The 24,574-nt window shown below is 46.0% G+C and overlaps 1 protein-coding gene across 3 annotated transcripts in view; it reads left to right on the top strand.

Annotated features, from left to right (window-relative positions):
* PRKCE (protein kinase C epsilon) overlaps positions 1-24,574 on the top strand; it is a 548,717-nt gene that overhangs the window by 319,094 nt on the left and 205,049 nt on the right. For all 3 annotated transcript variants that reach the window (XM_060116774.1, XM_060116775.1, XM_060116773.1), the window contains 4 exons: positions 3,320-3,479; positions 5,792-5,826; positions 7,157-7,242; positions 10,456-10,585. In XM_060116774.1, coding sequence (XP_059972757.1) covers positions 3,320-3,479; positions 5,792-5,826; positions 7,157-7,242; positions 10,456-10,585 — 411 coding nt within the window. The remainder of the gene's footprint in view (positions 1-3,319; positions 3,480-5,791; positions 5,827-7,156; positions 7,243-10,455; positions 10,586-24,574) is intronic.

Below are 24,574 nucleotides of genomic sequence, written 5' to 3' on the forward strand. Positions count from 1 at the left end.
GGAAAGGGATATGGGAACGGGTGTGTGTGTGTAGCTGATTTGCTTTGTTGTAAAGCAGAAACTAATTTAAAAAAATTATTTAAAAAAACAAAACAACAACAAAAAATAATCAGCAAAAAAAAAAAAAAAAGGCAGTGCACATATGCTTTGGGGCAGGGTAACGGAACCCTTTGGGGAAGTTAGATCAGAGAGACCCCACATTAGCAGGAGCTGTCCTTGGCTCTCTATCTACCCTGCACCCAAGACCCTCCCATCCCCCAGCCCCCGCCCTCTGCAGGCTTGAAGCAGCTTCTCCCCTGGTGTCAGTGCACCCCACCAAGAGGTGTTCAAAAGTAAATGGAATTACATTAATTGGTTGCTGCATTTATCTGTTAAATCAGTGTAAACACAGTTTAGAATGTTCAGTTTGGTTGCTGTGGTCATTTCTCTAAAAGATTGAGAAATAAGGCCCTCAGGGAGCCCTATAACCCCCGTCATAGCAGCGCTCCCTTGAGAAGACTAGATTGAACTCATCACCATTTTAACTGAAAACACAATTTCCAGGATCAAAATGACTCGCAAATCTGAGGGATTCGTAAATCAAATTGCATCTTAAACACATTAGGGCTTACTGTTGACATATATTCCGTGGTGAATCCTTCTTAGAAAGAATTTGAAGGGTGCCTTGTACAAAGAGAATCCACATCCCCTGGCCTGAGCTGCCCAGGGCTGAGTTTTGGGGTTTGGATTTTTGTAGATCAGGTTTGTAGCAAGTAAGGGCTATTGAAAAGATTTGGGTTTTTTTTAAATACCACATTTTTTCCAGCTTATATAAATAGAATAGTCTAAATATACTGAAAAGTATGAAGCAGAAATGAAAGTCACCTCTAATTGTACAATTGAGTGATGATTGTCATATTTTTGCATGTGTGTATGTGTGTGTGTGTGTGTGTGTGTGTGTGTGTGTGTGTGTAGATGTCTCTAGTTAGAACTGGGATCTTCCTGTGAGAATTTGCTCAGCTGGGTCTCACCCCCTAGGTTGTGGCCAAGTAGGAGGTGGTGGGCTTTCTATACCCAGAGGTAGTCGGCGTCAGAGCCTGTTTGAAACAATAGGCACCGGTTAAAAAGGAAACCCAGGCAGGGTGGGGGCTATGAAGCAGGAGGTCCACAGGCAGACCCCCATCTGGGTCATCAGGGGTAGTGCTGAGGATGGATGCAGCCTGGGAGCGCAGAGGGCAACCTCCAGTCAACGGCCCTGCCTGTTTGCTTGCAGGCTGCTTCCCTCTAAAAGCACACGCTAGGCGTTTGTTCCCCATTGTTCTTGCCTTTTTCCTCCTTCAGTTTGATTTTCTCTCCACTCCTACCTTCTCTGGATTGACAAGATGCCCTTGGATTAAACAGATGTTCGGCTCACACACATGACCTCCGCTGCAGGGAACCTTATTGTCAAAGAGGCCCAGGAGGAGCAAAGCTTGTTCCCCTGAGGACTGACACTGTTACGCTGGAGTGTTGGGTGTTGGCTGGTGCAGGGGGCATTTGGGGGGCACGGAACCTTCCCCATGCATTTTCAGTTGTGCCATGCAGGTGACCTTCCAGGGCATACTCGAGAGTGACAGGAGCTTGGTAGGAGACCCATAGCCTGTATCCCCTGCCCTTGGGAAAGCCACAAGCAGCTCAGATCTTCCTTAACGAGAGCCACCCCGTGAGAGCTCTGGGGACTTACTGTAGGGAGAGTGGGCTGTCCCTCAGGGCAGCATGTGGCCGGTGGAACCTTGACGTCTCCCTCTCTGGGCTAGAATCTGGGCTCCACCACTAGACAGCCGCATTAACAGGAACAGGTTACTTGAACTCTTCATTCCTCAGCTTGCACACCTGCAAAAGGGGGGTAATAGCAATACCCCTCAGGTGGGGTTGTTGTGATGACACATGTCATGCACTTAGCATCGTACCTGCCAGAGTGTAAGCCCTCGACAAACATTAGCCATTGTCGTCACCGTCTTAGTCTCCTCAGGCTGCCGTAACAAAATACCATAGCCTGGGAGGCTTAGATAGCAGATATTTATTTCTCACAGTTGTGGAGGCTGGAAGTCCGAGATCAAGACGCCAGCATGGTTGGGTTCTGGTGAGGACTCTCTTCCTGGCTGGTTGACAGCCACCTTCTCACTGTGTCCTCACATGGCAGAGAGTGAGCCAGCTCAGGTCTTTTCCTTTTTAAATATTTATTTATTTATTTAGTTATTATTTATTTTGGCTGCACCGGGTCTTAGTTGAGGCATGTGGACTCTGAGTTGCGGCATGCGGACTCTTAGTTGTGGCATACATGCAGGATCTCGTTCCCTGACCAAGGATCGAACGGGGACCCCTGCATTGGGAGTGCGGAGTATTACCCACTGGACCACCAGGGAAGTCCCACTTTTCCTTTTCTTATAATGGTATTAATCCCATCATGGGGGCCCCACCCTCATGCCTGCATCTAAACCTAATTACCCCCCAAAGGCACCCCCTCCAAATGCTGTCACATTGGGGTTCAGGGCTTTAACATATGAATGGGGAGGGGAGGGCAGGGGTGGCACAAACATTCAGTCCATAACAATCTTTATTATTATTTTTGTTGTCCCTTTGCAGGGTGTTCTTAGGTTTGGGACAGTCTTCCAAGGGGAGGGAAGGAAGAAATGAGGAAGCTCTTTTGTCTCCAGTAGGGTCTTCAAGCCCATGGTGGTGGTTCTTGAGCCTTCTGGAAACTGTCTGCTTTCATAGTGTTTTATTTCCCTCTCCTTTTAACCTTTGGGGAAAGGCTCTTTATCATCCTAGTCTAGGTAAGAGGGAGAAGGAAGAAGAGTCAGGTTTATTAGGCAGCTGGGGGTGGAGGGAAGTCACACCACTGACTCCAGGCCACGCCCCTTGGTGTTATCCCCATTGACAGAGGACAGTGCCCGCAGAGGCTCTGGGCCAGGAACACCAGCAGTCCAAGGTCATGCTACTCAGAAGTTTCAGGGAGATTTGAATTCTGAGCCTTCTGACCCTGCCCCCTTGCAACATGTAGCTGGTGTGGAGAGGGGTGGAGAGGCCAGACCTGGAGCAGGATTGGGGTTGGGATGGTTGCTGAGTGCAGCTGTCATGGCAAAGTGCACAGTCTGAGCCTTCCCATCACGTGGTGCTTGCTCGCTGGAGCTGAGCAGTGAGGCTCCTCAGACCCCTGAGTCCCTCTACCAGTGGAGGCTGCCCCCATGCCCCCTTCTACCTCCATATCCCCGAGGCTGGAGTAGCTCTCCTGCAGGAGGTTATTTCAAGGGACGCTAATCCAGACTGTGTTTTCTCCTGTGCTCTTATCCTTCCCCAGCCCCCAAAGACAATGAAGAACGCGTGTTCCGGGAGCGCATGCGGCCCAGGAAGCGGCAGGGGGCTGTCAGGCGCAGGGTCCACCAGGTCAACGGCCACAAGTTCATGGCTACCTACCTTCGGCAGCCCACCTACTGTTCCCACTGCAGGGATTTTATCTGGTAAGGCCCTCTTTCCTGGAAACCTCTAGTTATGCTTTCTTGGTGATGAGAGGTGGGGGGAATGGGTCAGGAGATTAGAAACTTTATGTAAAAAATGCTGATGTGGGCTTCCCTGGTGGCGCAGTGGTTGAGAGTCCGCCTGCCGATGCAGGGGACACGGGTTCGTGCCCCGGTTCGGGAGGATCCCACATGCCGCGGAGCGGCTGGGCCCGTGAGCCATGGCTGCTGGACCTGCGCGTCCGGAGCCTGTGCTCCGCAACGGGGGAGGCCACAACAGTGAGAGGCCCGCATACCGCCAAAAAAAAAAAAAAAACAAAAATGCTGATGTGCTTTATTTCTTTTTCTGACTACAGAAGACTTTTCTGGAAGGCTGAGTGGTGCTTGGGGGGATAGATGGAAAGAAGAAACTATGGTTCTTGGTGCTTCTATACTTAGAATCATATCATACATCATATTTAAGGAGTTAAGATTTTATAACCAATAATGGTATTGTGGTTTGTTTTTTTTAAAAAAATCCTTATCTTTTAGAGAAACAAGCTGAATTATTTACAAATGAAATGATAGGATGTCTCAGATTTGTTTAGGAAAAAAATAAGCTGGAAGGAGGGGCCAGGGGCCAGGGGCAGAGATGAAACAAGGCTGGCCGTGTATTGATCGTTGTTGGAGCTGGGTGATGGGTACATGAGGGTCCACTATATTCATCTCTCTCTTTTAATATACATTTGAATTTTCCATTAAGAAGCTTAAAATATTTGATTGCCAATATTTATAATACAGAGCAGTTCTTAGTAACTGTCATAACACTGGTGCTGATAGGATGCTAAGATTTCAGAGGAGGGAGAGAGGAGCGTTGGCTGGAGTGCTCAGGGAAGGCTTCTGGAGGAGGTGGCATTTCTCCTTTCATGATGATTAGGATTTTGATAGGCAGAGATAGGTAAGTAGTAGGCCTTCTGGGGAGGAGGAGAAACATAAGGAACACTGGCCTTGGGGATAAGCAGGGAACTTTTGATGAATACCTACCATGTGCCAGGGTCTCTCTTTGGCTCTGGAAATCTCTAATTAACTCTTCCTGGCATCCTATGAGCTATGTATTATGAACCCCATTCCACTAATAACAGTACTGAGGCTCAGAAATGAGACCACTCTACGGCCCTCCAGCTGGGAAGTGTCAGAGGCCTGATTCCACCCCTGGTGAGCACGACTAATAGCTCATGCTCAGTCTTCCTGGCAGCCTCTCTGAAACTGATGTGGAGTTTGCCAACACACTGGGATCCTGCAGGGGAAAGTGAACAAGGCCACACTGCAATATGAACCCAGAAGAGGGGCATTCGAATTGCACTGAGGACCCCCTGGATTCCCGTGGTATCCAGGAAAGCCTCATCTCATCCTCATGGTGTTCTAGAACTAATCATAGAGGCTGGCGTGGACATCTGAGGTGACACAGCTTAGAGCAAAGTCAACCTGACCGAAGCAGAAATAATGCCCCACTCCACCAGCAGACATGTCTCATTCCTGGGGCTGACAACCATCTGACCTCCATCTCTGTATTTTGGTCAAGAATAGGGGGAACAGGTTCTGAAAGCTTAGTCTTAGAGACTCAGGTCTTCTCTAACCCATGGCCAGCACCACTGAACTCTGGGTTTCCTTAGCTGCAGCCCTAGTGACTCCTGGCTCCTTTCATGGCTGGGCTGGGCTTTCACTGCAGGGAGCTGACCATTTGGTGATGGTGCCCTGAGGACAGGGCTCAGGCCAGGTGGGTTGGATTGTTCTGTGTCCAGGCTGACCCTAAGCCTGCCCTAGGGTACCCTGCTCTGGCCATGGAAGGACTCGCTGATGTTGACCTTCAGGTGGTAGATTGAGCTCCCAGTCCTGGCCACAGACTGCCCCATAACCCTTGGCTGCTTCTGGAACGCTCAGGGACTATGCCTGCCAGCGACAGCCCTCCTCCACGATTATCCATGACGAAGGACACACTCGACGCCTCGAGGCCTGTGGAAAGCAAGCAGAGTCTTCGTGGCTTTCCAGAGCACAGCTGGGCCCCTGGAATGGTTGTTTGTATAGGAAACTGAGCCCTGACACTGACCAAACCTTGCACCCATTCCAAGAGCTAGGGCTGCCCTCAGTGGCCTTCAGAGAGAGTCATTTTAAGGCACCCTGCAACTGGGAGTGAGATCACTGCCCCACTGCTGGGTGGACTCCAGTGTGCTTGGTGCACTGTGGGCAGCGACGGGAATGATGGGAATGGGCTGGCTTTGTGTGGCTTTTGACCTATTGAAATTCATCTTCTTAAAGGGCCGTATTCTTCTTTTCAGGGGTGTCATAGGAAAGCAGGGATACCAATGTCAAGGTAAGAGGGTATTGTATGAAGTAAATCCTTGGGGCCCACAGGTCGATCCAGATCACCCCTGCTCGTGAGAGGCGGGTGCTGGGTTGGGTGACATCCAGAGCTCTGTATGCTGTGCATGCTTACGCTCCCTCCCCACAAAGCAAGTCCCTGATTTTCCTTCGTCCCTGCCTGGCCGTCTCTCCCCCATAATTGTGTGGGAGCAGATGTGCGGGACCACCATCTGCAGGTGTCCCAGGGGTCTCAGCCTTGTTTTGTAGCCTTTCTGGTGCACCTTCTTCTTATGGAAGTAAGATGCCCGTTAGAGGCCGCCTGTGTCGTGAGCTGGGTTCTGTGTGTTCTGTCAGCTCCCTCACTCTCCCACTCCCTGAAGAAGCTCCCTCGCCTGCTTGTTTTATTCAGTATCACTAATGGTCCTTGCTGGTTCTCTTTTTTGTCTCTTCAGTGCCGTCATTAGCTCTTAAACATTTCACAGTCACTGGAAAGTATGGGAGGGTTTGTTTTTCTCCCCAGTTAACTGACTACAGATGCAAGGTTAAGTTGTCCAGAACTGGATGGTGGGTACGTGATGAGGTCATGTTGAGGTTTCTCTGTGGTTGGAGCTGGGAGACCATCCCGTCTCCTCGCCCAGCCACTGGTTGACTTGGGTCTCACCCCTGGGGGACTGGGGTAGCTTCTGTGGGACATGACTGTGTCTTGGGTAACATGTACGCAGTCACACACGTGACACTTCTTAGGTTACTTGCAGCCACCTGCTGCCCAAACTGGCCCATGACGCTAAAGACGGAGCTGTAGGCCGCTTCTTGGGGAAGTATTACATTCAATGAAATTTTTTGTTTGGCACAGAAGGGCACAACCAGATCAAGAGGCTTGAGCACTTCTGTGCCACAAAACATCCATTTGCCTGCTGCCGGCCGGCCTGCCTGTCACCCCAGCCAGCCCTGGTGGGAGCCTGAATGGAGCACATTCAGAGCGGCAGCTCCCTGGGTAGACAGTGCTTCACGGCTGGGCCATTGTTCCCTGAACTTGGCATAGAGAAGCAAGAAAATTGATTGATACTCCTGGAACTAGAGGAAACTGCTGATGCCCTTTGGATATAAATGGTCCATTCTTCTCCAGAGCATTTAGGAAACCCTAATGGCTCTGATGGCAGAGTGCTTTGAAATGACTGCATAAAGGGCTTCAGGTAGGGCGTTACATTCAGACTTGGCTACAGAGACAGAAGGGCGCGCCCCCCCACCCCGGCTCCTCTGCAGAGACCTAATCAAATCTCAGGTTGGAACCTTTCTGCCCCTACTTGTCGCTCAGCCCTCTCGTGTTTTGCTCTTTGCAGTTTGCACTTGCGTGGTCCACAAGCGATGCCATGAGCTCATAATTACGAAGTGCGCTGGATTAAAGAAACAGGAAACTCCCGACGAGGTAAATATTTATAACATTGAAATTCTGGGCTTTCTTCACCGCCATCCCCACCTTCCACTGCCTCCTCTGTGGTCCCCAAGAGAAACCTTATCTCTTTGAGGGCCTGCTGCTGTCTTTACTGTGTTGATCAAAAATGAAGGGAGTTGTCCACAGTCTTCCGATATGAGGTACAGCCTACGGAATGAGTGTGGCTCCGAGTCGGGTTTAGGTGTGTGAATAGGATGCCAAGAGCTGTGTGATCCCCAAATGAAAGACCACAAGGAAAATGTGAGTTATTTTATGTCATTATCTCATCGGAACAGTGAAGGGGCTCACTGGCATGTCAAGGGACCCACACTTCATAAATAGTAAGAGACACAACACGCAAGCAGGAACCTTATCTTTATGAGGTGATGGGGGAATGGAGTGGGATTAGCAAATCTAAGAAGCACTTAGGAGCCTGAAAGAACTGCAATAATAACAGTAATAGCTGACATTCATTGAGTACTTGCCGTGCCCTGATTTAAGCACTTTATCTTATGTTTTTTAAAGCCATAACAACCTTAATGAGATCCATGTTGTTATTACCTTCACTTTCCAACAGAGAGAATAGGAGCATAGAGAGGTCAAATTAACTTGCCCCAAACCTTACAGCCCAGTATGTGAAAAAGCCACGTTCAAATTCAGCTAGTCAGTTCCGGAGTCTGAGCCCTTGACCACTGTGTTCTCTTAATCTTAGAAACTAGTGTTAGATTGACTGTTAGAGAAGTTGTTAGGGGTAAGGAAGAGAGAAGATTCGACTTGAAGCCAGGTTTCTCCTAACTGAGTGATTAGGAGAAGAGTGTTTCCACTAACAGATGTAAAAGCCTTTGCGGGGGGGGGCTTCCCTGGTGGCGCAGTGGTTGAGAGTCCGCCTGCCGATGCAGGGGACACGGGTTCGTGCCCCGGTCCGGGAGGATCCCACATGCCGCGGAGCGGCTGGGCCCGTGAGCCATGGCCGCTGAGCCTGCGTGTCCGGAGCCTGTGCTCCACAACGGGAGAGGCCACAGCAGTGAGAGGCCGGCGTACCGCAAAAAAAAAAACCTTTTGGGGAAGATGACAGGTGTGAATCTAAGTGGAGAAGTTATCTGTGTTCATGACAGTTGATTTCAAAGACATGATTTTAATTCTCAGTGAAATAAATAAATACTGTATCATCATAGGCCATTAGATTTGGGAGTCAGAGAGGCCTTGGGTGGATTTATAATCAACTGGGTTTATAATCAAATGGGTTTATACTTTGGCTTCTAAAAGGAGTCACTTATAGAGATCTTCTGCCTGCTTCTTAAAAAGAATTCAACCAAGTGACATCTCAACATCCAAAGCATTTTCCATCTTTTATCTCCTTTTGATTTCACGCCATCTCTGGAAATCAGGAAGGGACGAGGCTTAGATTGAGTGTCCCATGTCCCTGGAGGGCAGACAGTACAAGGCACCAAAATTATTTACAGAGGTTCTACTGACAGGGTAGAAATGGCAAGTCACTGTCACCCGGGTCTCTTGGCTCCTGGTCTAGGATCATAACCCGAAGTATGTTGTTACCCTCATTAGTTTAAGTAAATGAAAGAAAAAGATGATTAGCTTGCTGTCTGTCTGTCTGCCTTCTTATGGACATTTTATTGAGCGTTTATTGAGCACTCCCTGTATGCCAGATAATTGTTCCATGTCCCAATGAAATAAAGAGGAATACATGATTCCTGCTTTCAAGGGTCTCATAAGTCTCAGTAAGTTAAAAAAAAAAAATCTCGTAAATCTTATCAACTGCGAACCTCTACAGGTTTATTTATATTCACAAATAGGCACACCTATGCTACAAATCTACGGAGGGGTGGGCACTATTGTTTTCAGTAAATCTGGGATGCTGGTACTGGGGTAAGTGCACAGTAGACGGCCGAGGCACCTCAAGCAGGGCTCAGTACAATGATGGTGCAGCGGCAGGATCAGCCAGCCATTCCTTGTTGCCAGGTGATAAGGAGGTTGTTCTGAAGCTGAGTGACCCTGAGGGGTTGTGTGCACATACCTCGGTGTTTGTGTTCACATTCATGTCTGTGCCCAGCTCTCACCCCCCGCCCCCATGAGGGTTTTTCACTCACCGGCCAGCAGTGAGCCAAGGACAGCTCCTCTGCTGTGTGCCGTCCCTAATGCCTGGAGTAGCAAGAGTGATGCTCTCTCAAGCCCAGGGGCTCTCAGGTGATGGTGCCCCGCTGTCCTGAGAGGGGCAGATTTTGTTTGTGTGGCTGCTCCACTAGAGATGTATCAGTAGGTGGAGAATGTCTCTTAGAGGGCAGAGGGAGACCCCTGCTGACCTCTTGCTTCAGTTAATGTATCCCCCCTCTTCCACCCCCAGTGTGTCATTGACCCCACAATCTTGTCATATTAGGTGGGTTGGGGGTGCCATCCTTCTTTGCCAGATAAGGAATCCAAAGCCCCGAGAAGTCAGGAAACTTGCCTGAGACCTCACAGGGGGCTGGTGGCAGACCCAGGCCTGCACATCAGATGCTCGGACTCGTCTCCCCCATCCTCTGCCCTTCCGTCTTGCCACCTTCTCTTTACTCCTTTTAAATCATAAGTGGCAGCATAGTGGTTAAAAAGCCTGGGCCCTGAATTCAGCCCCACAGCCTCAAATCCTGGCTCTGCCACGTACCCGCCTGCAGGCACATCTCTTAATCTCCCTGTTCCTTAATTTCCTCATTTGTCAACTCGTGCCTACCCCCATAGGGTGGTGGTGAGGTTTAAATGAGCTGGTGGTGCCTGGCCTGTGGTCAGCACCGACGCCTTAGCACCCTTAGTGGTCACCATTCCGTGTTAGCCATCTCCATCGTGATGGTTGTTTGTCCTAACTGATGACCTACAGTTTCCACGGCTGTGCTGGGTTCTTGGGTGTTCACAGAATCCCACATCCACCATCAGGCTGCAGAAAGACTCTGCCTAGCTAGGCTTTGGTGCTCAAGCAGCATTAAAAGCACATAATGACAATTCTTTCAGGTCAAAATGTGAGGTACAGGTTGAGTGCTGTGTGCCATGGGAGTTGGAGGTCTGGAGTCCCGGAGGGGACTGATGGGGGAGGAGAGTCCAGCAGAGCAGCAGAGAGAGTGGGATAAGGGTCCCAGCAGGGAGGTTCTCTGCACCTCTTTCCCAGGGCAGCTTTCAGAGCGAGGAGCTTAGCGGTGACCCTGTGTTTTGCCGTCCCTGCAGGTGGGCTCCCAGCGGTTCAGTGTCAACATGCCCCACAAGTTCGGGATCCACAACTACAAGGTTCCCACCTTCTGCGACCACTGTGGCTCCTTGCTCTGGGGCCTCTTGCGGCAGGGTTTGCAGTGCAAAGGTAAGGCGCTGGTCCTGGCCTCCTCCCCCACACCTGCACTCCGATGTCCCTCCTTTAAAGAATCTTTTCATAGCCTTGAGAGTGTGTTCCAGGCCTGGCCAGAGGACTGAGCCCAAGCCCTCGCTAAGCCCTTATTAATTACTCTGAGCATTTGCTAAGCAGTCTCTGTGCAGAGGCCATTCAAGGGACTCTGTAGAGGGAACCAGAAGAAGGAAGGCATGGCTCCATCTTTTAAGATAGTGGACAAGCTGGGGAGACAAGATGAGTCTATGAAAGTGCAGAAGAAATTGAAGGAAAAAATACATTAGAGTAGAAGGGAAGAAAAGTTTTCAGAGTTAGGCCCTGAAATAAGTCATAGAGATTTTTCTGTCACCATCTGTGGTTCAGAGCTTACTCTTGGAAGGAACCCTGCTAAAGCACTATCACATCTTATTGATCCTTTGTAGGCCTGTGATAGATGTTACATTATGCCCATGGCCCCCATGAGGAAACGGGCTCAGAGACTAAGTAATTTGATCATGTCATGTAGCTTGTGAGCAGAAATAGGGTTTGAACCTTGACTTCTGAGTCTTGAGTTTCTTCCTCTGTTTCCTGCTGTCCTGCCTGTGTATTGATTTCTGCTCAAATGAGTGTGCTAAGTGACACAGGTAATGGCATGTAATATGGGGAGGTGGGGACATACCCTGGGGGCCTGGATAGAGTGTCCAGTTTCACAAGCTGGTCCCAACCTGCTCACAGAGTTGGACAACCATGAACTGTTGGGCAGGAACTCTCATGGACGTTATTTAAAAACAGTGTTTTATTATTTAAAATTTTTAATTTAATTTAAAAATGAAAAACATTAAATTTTATGAAATTATTTTATGTTATAAAAACAGTATTTTATTATTAGTGAATGTATTATTGATAAATACCTATTGTGGAAAAATTGGAGAAAGAGGTAAAAGTACAAGAAGGAAAGCTGAAGCCATGAACCAATTGGTCATTGAAGGGATCCCAATGAGAAATTATGAGGACTGGAAATAAGGTACTGGCTATAGTGGGAATAAAGAAGGAAACTAACTTAAGAGGTATCGAGGAGTGATTTATTGGCTGTAGTGACGAGATCCAACTGGGAGGATGGCGACACTACTCGCTGAGACAGGGAACACATGAGGGAGGGCAGGGCTGGAGGCAGTGATTGTGGAGTTGAGTTGGGGGCATGTTAACTTTTAGGTGCCTGTGGGAAGTTTACATGGAGCTGTCGGACTATTGGACCTTCTCATCGAAACTCAGAGGAGAAGTCTAGACTGAGCATTTAGATTTGGGATTTGTCAATGTCTAAGTAGTAGTTAAACCTATAAAGTAGATGTCATCCCCAGGATAAGTACCTTGAGTGTGAAGAGAGAAGAAAACAACTTGGGAATCTGGGGCGGGTACCAGCATCCTAAGATGAGCATGCAAAGGAACTGGGAGGGAAAGATCTCAGAGGTAGGAGGAAAAGTAGCAAGGAATGGCATCATGGAAGCCAAAAGGGTAGAGAGTATTTTTAAAAAAATTTAAAGAAGGAAATGATGGATAGTGCCAAATGGTTCCAAGAAGTTATTTAAAGTAAGAAGTAGAACATGGGAAAATAGAACTACCGTATGATCCAGCAATTCCACTTCTGGGTATTTTCCTGAAGAAAATAGAAACACTAATTTGAAAAGATACATGTACCCCTGTGTTCATTGCAGCATTATTTATAATAGCCAAGGTATGGAAGCAACCTAAGTGTCCATTGATAGATGAATGGATAAAGAAGAGATGGTGTGTAAACACACACACACACACACACACACACACACACAAACACAATGGAATAGTGCTCAGCCATAAAAATTAATTAAATCTTGCCATTTGTGACAACATGGATAGACCTAGAGGGTATTATGCTAAGTTAAATAAGTCAGACAGAGAAAAACAAATGCTGTATGATTTCACTAATATGTGGAGTCTATAAAACATCAAATGAACAAACACAAAACAGAAACAGACATAGATACAGAGAACAAACAGGTGGTTGATGGGGGGGAGGGGGGAGTGAAATAGGTAAGGGAGATTGAAGTAAAAACTTCCAGTTACAAAGTAAGTGAGTCAGTCACAAGGATGAAATGTACAGCATGGGGCATAGACTCAATAATACTGTAGTATCCTTGTATGATGACAGATGGTAACTAGACTTATTGTGGTGCTCATTTTGTAATGTATAGAAATATTGAATCACTGTGTTGTGCACCTGGAACTAACATAGTGTTGTAGGTCAATTATGCTTCAATTAAAAAAAAAAAAAGTTGAGCATGGGGTTGGATTTAACAACAGGGAGGTCACTAGTGCCCTCAGCAGGAGCTGTCTTGGTGGGGCAGTGGGGATGGATGCCCAAGTGCAGAGGCTGAAGTGAGAATGGAGGGTGAAGTATTTTCAGGTTATTTTATATAATCAGGAAAAAGACAGTGGAAATGGTGAGCCAGGAGAGACAGGGGACCACTGACAGAACAGGGACAGAGAGATGGATACCCCTTCTCCCAGTGGAAGGAAAGCCTCAAGGCCAGGCCAGGGTACAGATATGTGTCCTATGTTGGGGAAGGGAGTCCAGGAGGAGGTGATTAGGCAGAGTGATCATTTAAGTTCTGAATCTTTTGAGGGCATTGCAAATAAAAATAAGGATTTCTGAAACAGGAGATCCTGTTCAAAGTTGGGGTGAGAAGTGGGGGTGGTGTGGAAGGTGTGAGCAGGGTTGGAAACAGCTGTCGCGGGAAATGAGGACGACCTGCCCCAGGACAGGAGGAAGTGCTGGCTGCTGACACATCTAGTGTCCTGTGTGAGCTTCCCAGACATTCACATTTCCCTTTCTAGAATTCTAGCACATGACCTGAAAGAAACAGGGCCTACCCGAAATCCTTTTTGCCATTACGTGACGTTAAAACAAAGGAAGAGAAAGAAAAATAATGCAGCAGGAATCTCAAATGTTTTCAGAGGAGTGATGCATTTTTGGAAAGTTGAGTGGGGTTGCTGGGAAGCAGAGTGCCTGCTTTGGATGGGACTCTGATGAAGCCATGTCTGGTTTTTAGTAAATCTGTTAATTATTGATCTACCTAGGGAATCTAAATGAAGATTTGTCATATCATAAATACTGATATCTTTAGAAAGCAGCCCAGATAGCCAGACGCAGCAACTAGGGCTGTGGGTCCCTGGATGACCCCGGGAGAAGGCAAGGCCCAGGGACAGTGTATTCAGCTCTGTTTTGGCAGGAAACACTCTCAAGCCTGCTCAAGTAAAGGATGGGATGAGCGAGGCTGCCTAGAGCAAGGATTCCTGTTCACTGGAGCCCAGGGGAATGTGCGGGGGTCAGGCCACACAGAGACAAGAAGGTAAAGGCTGTTCAGAATTTAGGGCCCCCAGCAAATTTCACAGATCTTCCCTGTCCTTTTCCTCTGCTACCATGACTTGGCCATTTCCTCCTTGCTCCTTTCCTACTCTTGCTCTTCCTGTCTCTCTCTCTCAATTAATAGACTTTATTTTTTTAGAGTAGCTTTGGATTCACAGCAGAACTGAACTGAAGGTACAGAGATTTCCCATATACCCTCTGACCCTACATACACTGAGCCTCCGCCACCATCAACATCTCCACCAGAGTGATACATTTCTTACAGTCGCTGAACTTACATTGACACATCATAATCACCCAATGTCCATAACTTACATTAATTTCACTCTTGGTGTTGGATACTCTATGGGTTTTGACAAATGTATGATGACATGTATCATACAGAGTGGTTTCACTGCCCGCCACCCCACCCCCCGCCCCGCCAATCCCCTGTGTTTGCTTCTCGCTTTTGATCCTTTTTCAACCTCAAGTCTTTCTGCCCCTGCAGGCCCCTTACCCTGTGGAGAGGTTGATGACCAGAAGAGACCAGGAGGGGCCAGGGCAGGGGCCCCTCGTGTCTGGGTCTAAGCCTGGTTCCGCTCCTACGATTGCTAAGAAAAGGAAATCAAGACTTAGTTACCTGCCCGGGGTCCCAGAGCAAGTCCCCATGGAGCTGGAGTTAAACCCAGGCAGCGGGCTCCTGACCTGGCTCTGACCCGTGCTCCATGCCGTCTCCTGCTCGGGGAGACTCCGTCAGATCCTCACCTCTGCTGGATCAGGCTGCCTTGGCCTCCTGGGCTGGAGCCCCTATCCCTTGGTCGTGGTGGGACACCAGCCACTTGGCCGTCAGCTCAGCTTTGTTGCCCGTCCCGCTCCTGGCGATAATCCGTTTAGGTATTTTTAGTGAAACCAGTTTCTCTCGAGCCTGGGTCTATAGGGAAGGAGCTAGGAGACTGTCCTGGTCACTCTCCCTTCAGCCTAAAATTGCCTGAGCCACATGGGTTCAAGTGTGGTGCATACACTCTTGCAGGGATCGTCCCTCTGTCAGCCAGGGAGAGGGAACATAATTACCCCCGTTTTACTGGTGGAGAATGGAGAACAATGTGCACAAGGGGATACAACAAGGGGCCTATGGGACTCGCCTCTGTTCTCCGGGCTGCCACCTCCCTCCCACGTCCCAGAGGGGACAGATGCTTGGAGGATGCTCACGGGCTGTTTTTGGTAACTGAGTCCTTAATCAGGGCAGAAAAACACCAGCACTAAGTGATAAGGCAAAATATTTCATTCCTGTCCTTTGTTTTTTTTTGTTTTGTTTTGTTTTTGTTTTTAGCTGTGCCACGTGGCTTGCGGGATCATAGTTCCCTGACCAGGGATTGAACCTGCGCCCTCGGCAGTGAAAGCACGGAGTCCTAACTACTGGACTGCCAGGGAATTCCCTCCTGTCTTTTGTCTTATGATTTGAGTGCTGGCACAGTTGCTGTGTCTCTCTCCAGGCTCGTTGAGGGTCTGTCTGAGCCCTCAGCCACTATTAGTCCAGAAATTAGCTTCAAACGTTTAAATATTGGCATCACTGAGGCATTTGAACCCTTTTTGTTCTTCACCTTATTTGAACTGTGCTGCTTCCCCAACCTGACCACCTGCACAGTGACCCCCCTAGGGTCCTTTTGCACTTGTGTTTTGTTTTTCCATTGACTCATGGAGTTATTTCCCTGTGGAGGTAAAGACTCCCAATACCTTAGGATTTGTGTTTCCTTCTCTAAAGAAGATGTGGGATTCTCACGTGTCCTGTGGGTCACCGCCCACTTCTCTTCTGCCCATGAGCTCACACTCATGTCTCCAGCACAGCCGCCCTGAAGTCATCAGGCACCGAGGGGCAGTTTAACAGAAAGCCAGACCTCTTTACACAATCCACAGTGTGCCCTGCAGGGCCCTGCAGCAGCCCTGGCTTGCCCGTCCCCATCTGTGGTGGGCTCCCTACTCCTGCCTGTCCCCTCTGACTGCAGCTCTGTACCGAGGTGGAGGATAGGTACAGTTGGGAAAGGTCTGGCCTGGAAATTCCTGAAGAATCTCCTTCCAGGCTTCCTGACTCTCTCTCTCAGATCCTATCCTAGTAACAGCTGTGATCTGAGCCTGCTTTTGTGGGCTAAGGGGCAGAGTGTCACTTTCCCGTGGGTAATGAAGAACAGGCCATCTTGTTTGGGGGAAACCCCTTAGGCAGAGAGCTGTGGCCAGTGAAGATCCCAGATTAGGAGTCCAGGGAACTGGTCTGTCCTGGTTCTATCACTGCCTGGCTGGGCAATTGCAGGCAGGGCCCACTGGCCAGGTGACCCCAACTGCCCACCTGCCTTCTGAGAATTATAATGAAAGTAATGAAAACAGAGTGATCTTAGCTGTATATACCTCGTGGAGTGGCTGCAAGAGCCATGAAGATAGGAGGAAGGAAAGGTCTCTCTCCCTCCCTCCCTCCTTCCCTTCCTTCCTTTTTGGATATTTAAAAAACATTAGAGACATGAAAAAGGATTTTTATTCTCATCATTTTTGAAAATATCAGCCCTTCACTATTATTTTTTGACAACTAGGTTCCTTGTCATATCTTCAACTTTTATTTGTACTTTTAGAATTAAGAAAAACATGGACCTCCCTGGCGGTCCGGTGGTTAAGACTCCGCACTTCCATGGCAGGGGGCATGGGTTCAATCCCTGCTCAGGGAACTAAGATCCCTCATGCTGTGCAGCGTGGCCAAAAGACAAACAAACAAACACAGCCACAAATAATAAATAATTCTCACTAGGAAAGATTCAAGCAAGACTTAAGTCTCAAGGATATGTATAAAAAATATTAAAGTCCTTTGTGTTCTTTTTCCACATCCATCCCCAGCCTTAACTGCTACTAACAGTTTGCTGTGGATCCTTTCAAGCCTTTCTGTGTGCATTTGTTGCATGAATACTTATATACACACATATACACTGTAATAGGCATCTGTTGGTGCATAACACATTATCCCCAAACCTAGTGGCTTAAAACAACCAATATTTATTACCTCAGAGTTTCTCTGGGTTAAAAATCTGAATGCAGCTTAGTTGAGTGCTTCTGACTTAGGTTTTCTCATGAGTTTGCATCAAGCTGACAGGTGGGGCTTTGGTCTCATCTGAAGGTTCAACTGGAAGAGAATCCCTTCCAAGCTCACTCATGTTGCTGTTGGCTAGAGACATCAGTTCTTTGCCACATGGGCCTCTCCATAGGGCAACTTACAGCATGGAAGCTGATTTCCTTCAGAGCAAGCAAACAAGAAAGCAAGAGGGTATGCTCAAAACAGAAGCCATACTGTTTTGTAACCTAATCTCAAAAATGACATCCCATCACTTTTGACATTTTTTGTTCCTTAAAAGAGAATCACTACGTCCAGCCCCCCATTTAATGGGAGGGAATGGTGTGAAGGGTCAGATACCAGAAGGTGGAGATTATTATAAGCCAACTTAGATACCGCCCACCCCCCTTCCCACCATACACACACACACAGAAATATGATCACCTTCTCTGGGAGGTCTACCCTTTTAAAAACTGAAGTTCCCATCTCTTAACTTCCTTCACCTTCCTCTGCTTTTTTTTTTCCTCTTTGCAACAATTGTCACCTTCTGATAACTTAAATTACCTATATTTTATGTTTATTTCTTCCTCTCCTAATCAGAATATAAGGTCCATGAGGGCAGAGGTTTTTTTGGTCTATTTTGTTCTCTGCTGTTTCCCCAGCATCTAGAACAGTGCCGGGCACATTAGCCTTCAACAAATGTTTGTTAATTAAATGCTATATGCATTGTTCTATAATTTGCTTTTCCTACAAGTCAGCGTATATAAGGTCGCATCATTCTTTTTACTGGCTGCTTAATATTCCACATCATGGGACATTCCATACATTATTTAAAGCTTACCTTCTTGATGGACATTTACTTGTTTCTGTGTCCTCACCATTTAATGCTGCTGCAGACATCCTCATATATGCATCTTCATGCATTTGTATGAATAATTATGAAGAAATGCTCATGGAAGTCTGTAGTAACTTTAAGCCCTATCTTTTGTGGTTGAACCACATAAGGAGGGAATTACATAAGGAGACTTTTCACCTGTTTGTTGCTTGTTTGTTTTTACATAAGTCATGTTCACTGACTGCTTCACCTTCTTGTGCCTTGACATTTAATTTTGCATGATCAGAAACTGCCTATGTAGTGACTTTAGGATTTCAGTTACCTATTATCTGCTGGGGTCTGGTCATTTTTGCTGCCTGTGTGTTAACTAATTTCCACAGAGTTAGATTACACTGAAAAGCATGGCATCCTGGTTTGTGCAAGGCATCAGGGAGAACTTGGAGTTAAAACATTACTTTAGTTTTCTAGAAACTTGCCCTCTACTTGGGCATTAAAACATAAGTTAAATATAGACAACAGTTCAAGCAGTGAATCAGAAATATGTGTGAGCAGTTCAAGGGCAAGAGAGGCCAACAGGAACTTGGTCAGGACAGGCTTTCTGGGGGGAATGGGGCTTGAGCTACACCTTGAGGGAGGAGAAGGACCTGGAAAGGAGGGCAAGGGAAGATGTTCTAGGTAGGTAACGAGTTATACCTAGAGGGCAGGGGAGGAAGAAGCAGTTCCCTGCTCAGCACGGAAACGCCACAGGAGTCTCCTTGGTTGATTCTGAATCCTTGCAGTAGCAGCTGGCAATGCCTGGGGATCATGACAAATGCCCCGCATCTTAAGTGGAAGGTCAGTGGGAGACTCAGTCAGAGTTTTTGTCTGCGGAATGCCAGGTAGCAGACAGTTGGCCAGTCATTGCTTCTGAAAAGCTTTGAATGGTGGTTCCAGTGCCCATTCTCTATCTGGTGACAGTTGATGCCCAGTTTAACCCCCAAGGAGCTCCCCTCTAACCTCCTGTTCTCATCTTCTGCCCAGGACTCTGCATCAGTCACTCTCCCACCCCTGCCAGCCTCCATGGCACAAGCACACAATTTCCTGTTCAAAATTGTGTGTGCTCTGCCTCTGAGTGTGGCCTGGCTGACTAACCTGTTACAAAATCAAACCACTGCCCTGGCTCACCCTCTAGGGCCAAATAACCCTCACGGAAAGAGATTTCTGCAGGGCACATAGGCCTGCCCATCTCCCTTTGTCATTGTTCTGACAGTGTCATCCGCTTGCTTTGGGAGAAATCCCAACAGCCTGACTTGCCCCATTGCAATCCTCGCTCTAATCTCAGCTATGAAAAGGGTGGAAACATGGAAACCAAAATGAAGGTCAGAGTGCTCGAGCCCCCATCTGTCCTGAGGATGACACTGCTGCTGCAGTACCACCCAGCACAGAGTAGGAGCTCAACAAATATGTGATGAAAAACTAGGTAGTAGTACTATAATGATCCTCCTTTTAGAAGAGCCCCAGCAAGGCAGCTCTGTTTCTTCATCCAGGTGGAACAGTTGAAAATGAACAATATGAAGCTGCCTGGAAAGGGAAGCCTTAGGGGCAGCCTCGAGCTGTGAGGGGTTTGGGAGCCTTGCCACTGGGCCTGGGTGCTCACCAATCGGGATGGGCCAGAGGAGTGCAGAAGGGGTGATTTGGCTGGTTTGTCTGCCCCAAACGTTTCCCCTTTCTTTTTTTATTTAAAACATCTTTATTGGAGTATAATTGCTTTACAATGGTGTGTTAGTTTCTGCTTCATAACAAAGTGAATCAGTTGTACACATGTTCCCATATCTCCTCCCTCTTGCGTCTCCCTCCCTCCCACCCTCCCTATCCCACCCCTCTAGGTGGTCACAAAGCACGGAGCTGATCTCCCTGTGCTATGCGGCTGCTTCCCACTAGCTATCTATTTTACGTTTGGTAGTGTATATATATCCGTGCCTCTCTCTCACTTTGTCACAGCTTACCCTTCCCCCTCCCCATATCCTCAAGTCCATTCTCTAGTAGGTCTGTGTCTTTATTCCCGTCTTACCCCTAGGTTCTTCATGCCCTTTTTATTTTCTCTTAGATTCCATATATATGTGTTAGCATACGGTATTTGTTTTTCTCTTTCTGACTTCCCCTTTCTTTTGATTCCAACTGGCACATCCACTTTCTCTTACTGATCTGCAGCCTCTGGGTGTCACCTTAAAGCTTCCAGGAGCCCCACTGTGGCTGCCTAAATTATGTCAAGTTCCCCTCCCTCAGTCAACTTTGCCCTCTTGTTTCCAGACTTTTCAAAGCACCTTCAAAGTTGCTTTTTCATGTGGTCCATTTTAACTGACATGTTATTGGATTTTTTTTTTTACTTACCTATTGGGACAACTACACAGTTCTCCTAGGGAAATAACAGAATTTTAAAAAATGAAAAGCAAAGTCTCCAAAGACCGATCCTATCTTACTGACCAGCCAACCCGAGCTAATTGTTTCATTAGGATGGACAGGTCTGGCGTTACAACACTAGGGGGCGCCAGTGACTAAATCACCTAGGTAAGCTGCCCTGCTAAGAAATTCTCTCTCTTCATTTGGTTGCTTCATTCTTGTCCTTTCTGTCACCTCAGAAGAGACAGAAGACGACTTGCATGAAGTTGGTGGGCAGGTGCAGGTGAGGTGGGCTGTGTGTCAGAGGGTAGCGGTTGCTAAGGGGAGTGGGGCAGAGGATGCAGAGCTGAGTGCTGTTGCCTGGCGTCTGGGAGGCTCTGAGGATTTTCAGGCATTGTTAGTAATAACTCAGTTAATGGATTTGGCACCATGGCCAGGCTGCGGTGGAGCTTTCTCGTTTGTTTATATTGCCTGAGAAAGCTCCCCTCCCATCAGCGCACATGCTCCCCCATCCCCACACCCCTGCCTTTGGTTCTGTGGGCATCTTCAGCTCCATAATTCACTTGAACTCTTCAAGCCTGGGTTGGGAAGGAGGGGGAGTGGAGTCTGCGCTGTCCCTCCCTCTAGGTCAGGGACCAGGCCGTGAAGGGCCAGTAGGAGGTCTGGCCATCCTGCCTGGTTTCACTCCAGAAACTCTGTGTGTGTGTGTGTGTGTGTGTGTGTGTGTGTGCGGGCGGGCATGCGTGCACGTGTGTGTGTTTTAATAGACTTTAACTTTTAGAGCAGTTTTAGGTTCACAGCAAAATTGAGGAGCAAGTACGGAGATTTCCAATATACCCTCCTACCCCCACCCACGGACAGCCTCTCTCACTATCAACATCCCCACCAGAGTGATACATTTGTTACAATCAGTGAACTTAAATTGATACATCATTATCCCTCAGTTTACATTAGGGTTCCCTCTTGGTGTTGGACATACTGTGGGTTTGGACAAATGTACAGTGTGTTGTATCCACCGTTATAGTATCATACGGATAGTTTCACTGCCCTAAAAATCCTCTGTGCTTTGGCTATTCATTCTTGCCCCTCCCCAACCCCTGACAGTCACTGATCTTTTTACTGTCTCTGTGGTTCTGCTTTTCCAGAAAGTCATATAGTTGGAATCATGCAGTATATAGTCTTTTCAGATTGCCTTCTTTCACTTAGTAATGTTCATAAGTTTCCTCCATGTCTTTCATGGGTTAATAACTAATGTATTTTTAGTGCTGAATAATACTCCATTGTATGAACTTACCACAGGTTATTTAGCTGTTCACCTACTAAAGGACATCTTAGTTGTTTCCAAGTTTTCATAATTATGAATAAAACTGCTGTAGACATCCGTGTGCTGGTTTTTGTGTAGACATACATTTTCAACTACTTTGGGTAAATACCAGGAGTGTGATTGCTGGATTGTAAGCTAAGAGTATGTTTGGTTTTGTAAGAAACTACCAAACTGTCTTCCAAAGTGGAAGACGTTTTTCATTCCCACTAGGAATGAATGAGAATTCCTGTTGCTGCATATTGTCACCAGCATTTGGTGTTGTCAGTGTTTCAGATTTTGGCCATTCTAAAACGTGTGTAGTGGTATCTTGTTTTAATTTGCAATTCCCTAATGACATATGATGTGGATCATCTTCTCATATGCTTGTATGCTATCTGTATATCTTCTTTGGTGAGGTTTCCACTCAGGTCTTTTGCCTATTTTTTAATTGGGTTGTTCATTATCTTATTGTTGAGTTTTAAGGGTTCTTGCATATTTTGGATAAGCTTTTATCAGATATGTCTTGTGCAAATATTTTCTCCCAGTCTGTGGCTTATGTTCTCATTCTCTTGACAGTGTCTTTTGCAGAGCAAAAAATTTTAATTTTAATGAAGTCCAGCTTATCAATTATTTCTTTCATTAATCATGCCTTTTGTGTTATATTTAAAAAGTCATCGCCATATCCAAGGGCACCTAGATTTCCTCCTATGTTATCTTCTAGGAGTTTCATAGTTTTGAGTTTTATATTTAGGTTTATGACCAATTTAGAGTTAATTATTGTGAAGGGTGTAAAATCTGTGTCTAGGTTCATTTTTTTTTTTTTTTTTTGCATTGGATATCCAGTTGTTCCAGCACCATTTGTTGAAAAGACTGTCTTTGCTCCCTTGTACTGCCTTTGCTCCTTTGTCGAAAATCAGTTTTATGTTTGTGTAGGTCTGTTTCTGGGTTCTCTATTCTGTGCCATTGATCTGTTTGTCTATTCTTTCACCAGTACACACTGCCTTGATTACTATAATTTTACAGTAAGTCTTGAAGTCAGGTAGTGTTGGTTGTCCAACACTTCTTCAATATTGTGTTGGCTATTCTGGGTCTTTTGCATCTCCATGTGAACTTCAGAATCAGTTTTTCAATCTCCACAAAATAATTTCCTGAGATTTTGATTGAGATTTCAGTGAATCTATAGATGACACTGGGAAGAACTGTCCTCCTTACAACATTGAGACTTCCTACCCATGAACATGGAATATCTTTACATGTATTTAGTTCTTTTTTTGTTTCTTTCATCAGTTTTGTAGTTTTCCTCAGTCTTGTACATATTTTCTTAGATTTATACCTAAGTATTTCATTTTTTAGGTGATAATGCAAATGATATCATGTTCTTAATTTTAAATTCCACGTAATCATTATTGATAAGTAGGAAAGTGATTGGCTTTGTATATTAGCCTTGTATCCTACAACATTGCTATAATCCCTTATTAGTTCCAGTTTTTTGGTCAGTTCTTTCAGATTTTCTGCATAGATAATCATGTCATCTGCAAACAAAGACAGTTTTATTTCTTCCTTTCTAAGCACTATGCCTTTTACCTCCTTTTCTTGTCTTATTGCATTAGCTAGTACTTCCAATGCAATATTGAAAAGGAGTGGTGAGAGGGGACATCCTTGCCTGGTTCTTGGAACTAGAAAGCTTCTGGTTTCTTACCATTAAGCGTGATATTAGTTGTAGGTTTTTGTAGATGTTCTTTATCAAGTTAAGGCAGTTCCCCTCTATTTCTTTGTTGCTGAGAGATTTTATTATGAATGGGTATTGGATTTTGTCAAATGCTTTTTTTTTTCATTGATTGATAGGCTTTGTGATTTTTCTTCTTTAGCCTGTTGATGTGATGGATTACATTAACTGATTTTCAAATACTGAACTAGCCTTGCATACCTGAGATAAATCACATTTTGTCATCATATATATTTCTTTTTATACACTGTTGGATTCAATTTGGTAGTATTTTGTTGAGGATTTCTACATCTATATTTGTGAGAGATATTGGTCTGCAGTTGTCTTTTCTTGTAATGGCTTTGTTGGTTTTGGTGTTAGGATAATGCTGGTCTCATAAAAGGAGTTAGGAAATGTTTCCTTTGCTTCCATCTTCTAGAAGATATTGTAGAGGATTGGTGTAATTTCTTCCTTAAGTGTGTGGTCCTGGAATTCACTAGTGAACCTATCTGAGCCTGGTACTATCTGTCTTGGAAGGCTATTAATTACTGATTTTATTTCTTGAATAGATATAGATCTTTCACACTGTATTACGTGTGTGAGGTTTGGCAGATTGTATCTTTCAAGGATGCTTTTGCTACATCCTGCTAATTATGAAAAGTTGTATTTTCATTTTCAGTCAGTTCAAAATATTTTAAAATTTCTCATGAGATTTCTTCTTTGACCCATGTGGTACTTAGCAGTATGTTATTTAATTTCCAAGTATTTGGGGATTTTTCCAAATATGTTTCTGTTATTGATTTCTGATTTAATTCCACTGTGGTCTGAGAATAGATATTGTATGATTTCTATTATTTTAAAATTGTTAAGATGCGTTTTATGGCTCACATTGTGCTCTGTCTTGGTAAATGTTCCCTGTGAGCTTGAGAAGAATGTGTATTCTGCTGTTGTTGGATGAGGCAGTCAATAAATATCCAGTTGATTAATGTGACTGTTGACTTCAACTATGTCCTTACTGATTTTCTGCCTTCTGTATCTGTCCTTCTGTATCTATCTGATAGAGGGGTGTTAAAAGTCTTCAACCATAATAGTTGGTTCATCTATTTCTCCTTGCAGTTCACTGTTTTTGCCTTACGTATTTTGGTGCTCTGTTGTTAGGTGCATACACATTAAGGATTTTAATGTCTTCTAGGAGAATTGACCCCTTTATCATTGTGCCCTTTGAAAACAAAAGAATTTAGAATTTAAAACAAACTTCAGACTGATTTTTCTTATTTGAAAGACTACAGTTATT

This window comes from Mesoplodon densirostris, chromosome 14, assembly GCF_025265405.1.
Source record: "Mesoplodon densirostris isolate mMesDen1 chromosome 14, mMesDen1 primary haplotype, whole genome shotgun sequence".
Lineage (NCBI taxonomy): Eukaryota > Metazoa > Chordata > Mammalia > Artiodactyla > Ziphiidae > Mesoplodon > Mesoplodon densirostris.